Raw genomic sequence first — 7,832 nt, 5'->3', positions numbered from 1 at the left:
ATCCACTGAAATAGAAGCAAAAATCTCATGAAATCAAATGCCACTACAAAGATGTGTTTCTGCATAAGTGTGCTCCATCCACTTGTCTTAACTAGGATTCAAGGTAGTGGCATACTGATTTGTTCCTACCATACAATAGAAGTAATTTCTCTGATCCCCTTCCAGGCTCTCTCAACTGGGGTTCCTCATCTGAACTACCAAGCACAGATAATTTGACCGTTTTCTCCAATTTCCCAAGAATGATACAGAACTAGAATCGTTCTAAATGCATAGTAGAAAAAAGTGAATTAGCTGCATACATCAGAGGACTTAGGCCATTAGGATGCCATTCTGTATACAGACCTGGAAGAAATACTGCCACAACAAGTTCCACAGTGTCACTGTGTTATTAGGCTCCAGTCATCCTAACCCCCAAGGTATTTAAAAACAAACAAACAAAAAAACAAAACTAGGTGCACAAAACAAAACTAGGAACTTCAACAAGAAAAGATAAATTTGCTTTACTTCTACTTTTAGGAACCAGGTCTTTTCATTTGCTAATTTACTATGAATTAATAGCAATAGCATGAATGTCAACTATCTTCCCCTGCTCTAAATGGAAGGGTTTTGTTTTGTTTTGTTTTCTTTTTTGAGAAAATAAACCCATACAGATCTACTGACTCTTTGTTAAAGGAAATTACCAGCTCTTAAAAAAGAGATAGTAATCAGTATATTCAAGAAATGAGATATTAATTTGACAGGCTTTTTCGTATTCCTTTAGCAAGCTTTTAAATACATCTTTTGATGATCGTAACTGCTAAATGCAGTTGCTTTTTCACTTTAAGATATTTTTTTAACCTTTTTTTTTTTAACGTTTATTTTTGAGACAGAAAGAGACAGAGCATGAGCAGGGAAGGGGCAGAGAGAGGGAGACACAGAATCTGAAACAGGCTCCAGGCTCTGAGCTGTCAGCCCAGAGCCCGACACCAGGCTTGAACTCATGAACCATGAGATCATGACCTGAGCCGAAGTCAGATGCCCAACCGACTGAGCCACCCAGGCAGCCCTAACTTTTTCATTTTTAAAGTTTATCTATTTAACTTTGAGAGAGAGACAGAGACAAGGAGAAAGAGAATCCCAAGCAGGCTCCACACCATCAGTGCAGAGCCCAACACGGGGCTGGAACCCACAAACTGTGTGAGATCATGACCTGAGCTGAAATCAAGAGGCAGATGCTTAAACACCTGTGCCACCCAGGTGCTCTTTAATCTCCCATTCTCAAGAAACTCTTGTTATTCCTCAACTACAGCCGTGTTAATTACGATCAAACTAACCTTCAACTATGTTAATTATGATCAAGCCACAGTAAGGACGGCACTAGTTCTTTTTCTCAAAAAAGGAAAAGCTTTTAATGGCCCAATTTTAGGAAATGTCAGTATTTCTACTTACGTATCAAAATTATAACAATTAAAGGTAGGTAAAGAGTTATTCTATATTGAATGTGCAAAGCAGCATTAAAAACATGGAAAAAACTAAACATGACATTCTCGTTTTCAATTTATGCTACCATGAATAGTGATAGTACAGAACATCAGGGCAGATAAATAACATTACTGAACATTCCACTTCAACTCACATCTCTCACATTTGGAAACATGAATAAAAGGGCCACAAAAATGGAGGGGATAGTGTTTTCACTGTTCTAGCTGCGCTCACTTGTGAACATAATGCAATGATATGGGGAGGTTTATCTTCTATAGTCAGCATCTCTAATCAGATTAAACTTCAATTTCTTTTCATGAACTGGGAAGGGAGGGGTTTCTTGATTCATTTACTGTGTTAACCGTTTTGAGGTAAAGTAAATCACCACTGAACACACGAGGCGGCCAAACTCCGTTTCCTCAGATCAAGTGCACCCTTCCTCTGTTTCTACACAAAAGCACATCATTTCGCTATTAAAAATGTCCATTTCTCACAAGTGACTTTTCCTGAACTCTTGTCAACACTGCTTTTCCGAAGCACCTCGGCTCTTACTGCATCTTTTGGGCAGAGTCCTGATACTCAGCCTCTCTTTAAGAAACTGGTTTCAATGTTTAAAATGCCCTCCTCCTCCAAAGAGGAGCTCGCATTAACCATTATCTAAAGTCGCAGTTCACTGGAGTCAAAAAATGCATTTTTTTCATCACACATTCAACCCATTCAACTGCTCGCAGTAGGTGTGGCTACTGACACAGACTTAAGAATTACAGTTTTATCTTAACAGCCAGCCCAAAGGAGAGAACTGCCTCCTTTTTCAAATACTCCCACGTTCCTTGGAGACCCTTTGACTCTTGGCCTTTAGAAAACGCTCACCACTTGGGTCCCCGGTTAGCACTACGTTTGGCAATGGGTCTTCCGCTCACTTCCTGATACTAAAAAGGCCACAAGCACGAGGGCTGCAGGGTCGGTTTGTTTCAAAAACAATCTTTGCTTCACCCCAAGGGGAAAACGTGTGCCTCCTCTGCTGGGGACCCACTCTGAGGCGGGGGTGCACCCGGTGTCTAAAACCCAAAGCCCAGGGCGCAGCGGGAGCGGCGCCGCCAGGGTTAAGCGGCGCTTTTCCTCCCCAGAGGGGCGAGCGGGCCGCGAGGCAAAGCCGCGGCGCTCAGGCTGAAGGAGAAAAGGAGAAGGGTAAAAACCCAGCGCGGCCGCGGCCCACGTGCCGCCCGCGGGAGGCAGGGAACCCGGGAGCCGGAGAGGGGAGGGAGCCGTACCTCCAAACATGTGCGGCGAGAGGTGAGCTGGTAAGGAGCCGATCACCAGGCGCGGTCCGCCGGGGCCCCCGCTCGCCGGCCGGTCCCTGCTGCCGCCGCCGTCCTCGGGGCTGCTGTGCACCGAGTCCTGCGAGCCGTACGGGCCGCTGCTGCTGTTGGGGATGTTGAAGGAGGACTGCGCCGCGCGGGCCGCCGACGCCACGCTCCCCCCCGGCCCCGCCGAGGGAGCGGCTGCGCGGGGCCGCCGAGGCCGCCGCGGCGCCGCCCGAGGCGCTGGGCTGGTGCGCGCCGGACACCTGAGCCGGAAACCTCCCCGGGCCCGCGGCCCGCGCCCCTCCGCCGCCACCGCCGCCGCCGCCGCCACCGCCCGCGGTCCCATTGGCCCCTCCGCTGCTGCTGGAAGGTAGATCCGAGCCCGAGTAGGCGCGAGTGCGGCCGTTAGCAGCGGCCGGGCCGCTCTGCTTGGCGCCCATGTCCGCCCAGCCCCGGGCCGGGCCCGCGCGCGGCGCCCGGAGCGCCGGGAGGGCGGGAGCGAGCGCAGGAACGAGCGGGAAGGGCCGAGGCGCCGCGACCCGCGCAAGAAGCAGCCCGCACGTCCAGGACCGCCGCCCCGCGCCCCGAAGGGCGGTAGGCGCCCGGCGCGCTCTTGTGCTCGGGGGCGGCGGGCGAGACCGGTGGCCTGCGGGAGGTCGCAGGAAACGAGGAGAGGCGGAGAGGAAGGAGGTCGGGCTGCGGCGGACGCCGCTCTCTAGCTCCGGCGGGAGGGGCGGCTCAGGTGGCTGTGCGGCTGCCGCTGGTTTCGGTTCTGGTGCTCCGGGACCGGCCGCTGCCGCTCTCTGCCGCCGCCGCCGCGCTCTGCGCCCGGGGCCTCGGTACCGCCTCCTCCCGGGCGGCCGCAACTACCGCCGCCATCCTCCCGCTCACACGGCGGCTCGCGGGTGAGTGGGAGGCGCCCGCCCAGACTCCGCCGGGGCCACCTTCCCTCCTCCCCCAGCCACCCAGCTGTTATTAACTGAGAAAGAGGAAAAACGGGTGGCGCGTGAGGGGAGGACCGAGGAGGGAAGGGAGGGGCGGCGCGCGCTTCCCGGCAACCGTCGCCGCACTCCCCCACGCGAAAGAGGGGCGGGGGGGGTCTGGGCCACGAAGGTGGGGGTGCCCAGTAGGGGAGGAGGTTCCCCGGCCTTCACACCGGAAGGCCGAGGAGCAGCGCGGCTCCAAAGTGCACCGGGCCGGGTGTTTGGGTCGCGGGCGGTAGCCCCACCCCACCCCCTCGCGCCGCCCGGCGGATTGGCTCCCGCCGGCCCGGCTCCGCCTCCCCCGGCCGCGGCCTTCCCGCCCCGGCCCCGCCTCGCCTAGGTACAGCGGTGTGGTAGGTGCTGCCACCCGTGGACTCGGTGATGGACAGGTCGTTGGCTCCGCCCCCTCCCCCAGGGCGCACCCCCTCCTTCACCGCGGGGCCTAAGCGGATTGGAGGGATGAAGCCCCTCGGGGCGCCAACCAGAAAGCGGCCCCTCCTCTTGCACGTGGCTCCAGGACCCTGGGTTACACCGGCTGTGGGAACTTCACGTTTTCCCAGCTGAGCCTGGGAATGGCTGGGTCTTGGGTCCGGAACCTTCAGTTTGGGTGGGTGTTAAGCTCCTCTTTGGTATTATTCAGAGCATCTCTTTTTAATAAAACAGAAGTTCAGCAATATCGATGATAAGACTATGAACAGCGAAAACAAAAGAAATAACCAAGAAGGCAGAAGCCAGCTCCATCTTAATTAGACCTATCCCGTAAAACTGATGTTGGAGGAAGCGCAGTTGGAAGAAGGCAAGATAATCGAGCCTGACCTTCAGTAGTAAAGCAAAAACTGTGGTGCAGAGAAAGCTACACCCGATTTAGGAGACCAGGGGTCTGGGTCTGGGAGCAGAAATAACTTACATGCAGTAAGCAAATTTTACCTTTTTGGACATTCGTTTCCTGACCTGGGATTAAATCCCTAGGGCACCCGCAGCCTTAAAATCCAATAATTTCTCTAGGGGCCCCTGACTGGCTCGGTCGGCAGACCGTGGGGGGTGTGAGTTTAAGCCCCCAGGTTGGGTGTAGAGATGACTTAAATAGATAAATAAACTTAAAAAAAAAAAATCCCACTATGTCTCTAAAATGGCATTTAGCAAAATTCTCTTCGGTTCATTACTGTGATGTAGTATCTTGGTGACAGAGCATGGTCTGGAAATTCGTTTTGAAAATGGCTGAAGTGTCCTCTCTGTGAAAATAGCAACCGGTATTTTTGTACAAACTGTAAAAGTAAATCTTTTTTTCCATATTTGTAATGTCATTGGTGTATTTTCATCATTTAAGTATGAGAATCAAGTTTTTAAACAGAAGTGAAGAATATATGTACAGATATAGGTGTATTGTGTGTGTATGTATGTATATATGAGAACGTATATGTGTATTTATCAATGTATATGTATCAGTGTGTGTATGTACATATGCATATATATCAGTGTATCTGAGAATGGGAAAACAAAACTATTCAATGCAAATCTAGAATTCTGTCATCTTATGTATGAGCTTACTGAAACCATTGTTTACTTGGTAAGCAGAGAAAATTTTGAAACGCTAAAGTGATCACCAGAATAAGTTCTAGTTCAAGAAGGTATTTAGTGATTTGATCTGATTTAACTTTTACTGAATGAGGCCTTCAGTGTAAAACTCTGGTTCAGCAGGAATATAGAAAAGTAACAGACACTATGATTTAAAAAAAGTAAAAGAGTTTTGCAAGTCTCTGAGGAGATAACAACTGATAAGCTAAAGGATATCACATTCATCATTATATATGCATTTTAAAAGTTTAGGTAGTGGTGCCTGGGTGACTCAGTGTTGATCTTGGCTCAGGTCAGGATCTCATGTGATCGGTGAGATCAAGCCCACACACGCTCTGCGCTAATAGCCAGAGGCTGTTGGGATTCTCTCTCTGCCTCTCCCTCACTCACACTCTCTTTTTCAAAATAAATAAATAAACTTTTAAAAAAAGTTTATGTAACTATAATATGGAGCAAATGCCATTCAGTAGTTAAAACTATTAAATGAAACGACTTAACAATAAAACTGTATGACTCTTAGTTGTATCCAGATTTATATTTTGCATCATCACATCCAGACATATTTTTAAATCATTTTCACTCAGATGATAATTACACCTGAAAGCACTCAATATTTATTCCTAACTAGGAAAAAAAAAATCCCCTTATAGTACCAGGTTTCCAACATTCATAGCATGCATAACAGCTGGAATGTTACACATGTTTGAGCAATTGTTTGATTTGTGTCCCTTTCTCACAAGACTAAATTCCATGAGAGCATGGAAAGCGTGTAGTTTTCTTGCTCACCATTGCTCACAGTAGCCTCTAGGTAAGTGTTAGTTAAACAAATGAGTGGCCAGGAGGCCATTTACAGGCTGAATGTTGGATAGAAGAGAACACAAATTGAAATTAATTATTTAGCTCATAAACATGTGTTTTGTGTTACTCAGCACCAGGCAAAGCATGTTAGTCAGGACAGGCTAAGCTACTCAGTGGAATCAAACCCCTAACCTTGAGGGCCATGATGCAAGGAAGGAAAGCACATTTGTGAGCTCACTTGGTCTGCCCTCTCATCTCTCTTCAAACGGTTTCCCACCTGAGTGGCAATCTTGGGTTTCTCTTCAAGTGGTGACTCAGGGACCCACACTCTTATCTAATGGCTACGTGGGCCCTCGGACCCCTAACAGAGCCCTTCTCTAAAACCTGTGTACCTGGCTGGCCAAGGGGAAAAGGACTGATATTGAAAGAAGTTTTGGCCAAGCCTGGAAGGGTTTGCATCCCTCCTACCCACCACCCAAGCTGGCAGAAATCAGTCAGTCACATGGTCTAACCTAACTGCAAAGGGGTCAGGAAATGCGGTTTTATGTGTGTGCCCAGAAAGAAAAGGAAACAGTTTTGGCAAGTACAGAGCAAGTATGTCTTTGTCACAAACAAGAACAGTTAGTTGCCTGACTGTCAAATATCTAAGTATTAAATCTTAGTAAAACATTTTACAATAAAGTTAATTTAAATGAAAATTTTCTAGTGACAGTTACTGTTATTAAGCCATCAAAATATAGTGAAGAAAAACTAATTTTTTGTGTGCATGTGGATCAGCTAAATTCTATCTTTTGTATTTTTTTAAATTGTTTTTAATGTTTATTTATTATTGAGAGACAGAGAGACAGAGCATGAGTATGGGAGGGGCAGAGAGATAGGGAGACACAGAATCCAAAGTAGGCTCCAGGCTCTGAGCTGTCAGCACAGAGCCCGACGTGGGGCTCCAACTCACAAACCTCGAGATCATGACCTGAGCCGAAGTCGGACACTCAACCGACTGAGCCACCCACGTGCCCCTAAATTCTATCTACTCTAAATTGTGTTTCTAGAAATGCTGTCTAACACAACTCTTTAATTAGCCATGTAGATCAGTGATCCACAAAAAACAGTCTCCAGATTAACAGTATCTGCATTGCCTGGAAACTTGTCAGAAAGGCAGATTTTCAGACCCCCACCCCAGACCTACTGAATGGAAAAGTGCTTGAACAAGTCCTCTAAGTGATTCTGACGCACACTAATGTTTGAGAAAACACTGCTCTAAATAATCACTGATTAGTTTCACAGTAGAATACCATGTTACGATGTGATCACCATTTTGATTAAAAGCCCTCTCCATATGGATGTCCCCTGTGGCCCCACTCCCAACCTTGCCATCGCAGGTTGACTTCTGTATTCCCGCTAAATGCTGTGTTAATACTTCCTTCACAGCACTGATCATGCTATTGATCTTGCTTGCTTGTCACTAAATAATGCAGTCCACGATAGGCCTCACATGTATTCTATACCCCCAGCACCAAACACAGTGCCTGGCACATTTGATGGAAAACAAATGATCTGTGAATGAATAAATGAGTGAATGAATATTCCTACTTAAATGATTGTTATTTAAAAAAATTTTTTTTAATGTTTATTTATTTTTAAGAGAGACAGCGCAAGCAGGGGAGGGGCAGAGAAAGAGAGGGAGACAGAATCTGAAGCAGGCTCCAGGCTC

General features: G+C 48.0%; 1 protein-coding gene and 1 long non-coding RNA gene across 2 annotated transcripts in view; one reads left to right on the top strand and one right to left on the bottom strand.

Annotated features, from left to right (window-relative positions):
- Positions 1-3,257, bottom strand: part of ZNRF2 (zinc and ring finger 2) — a 120,516-nt gene extending 117,259 nt beyond the window's left edge. Inside the window, 2 exon segments of the mRNA XM_049641649.1 lie at positions 2,733-2,943; positions 2,945-3,257. Of these exon segments, the coding sequence (XP_049497606.1) occupies positions 2,733-2,943; positions 2,945-3,205 (472 nt within the window). The 5' untranslated portion in view covers positions 3,206-3,257.
- Positions 3,258-3,580: 323 nt separating this feature from the next.
- Positions 3,581-5,040, top strand: LOC125930024 (uncharacterized). The gene is made up of 2 exons (XR_007460039.1): positions 3,581-3,670; positions 4,412-5,040. It is a non-coding gene; the product is annotated as an uncharacterized LOC125930024 (long non-coding RNA).
- The last annotated feature ends 2,792 nt before the right edge of the window (positions 5,041-7,832 follow it).

The sequence above is a fragment of the Panthera uncia genome, chromosome A2 (assembly GCF_023721935.1).
Source record: "Panthera uncia isolate 11264 chromosome A2, Puncia_PCG_1.0, whole genome shotgun sequence".
Lineage (NCBI taxonomy): Eukaryota > Metazoa > Chordata > Mammalia > Carnivora > Felidae > Panthera > Panthera uncia.
This window is presented reverse-complemented; position numbering and strand designations above follow the sequence as displayed.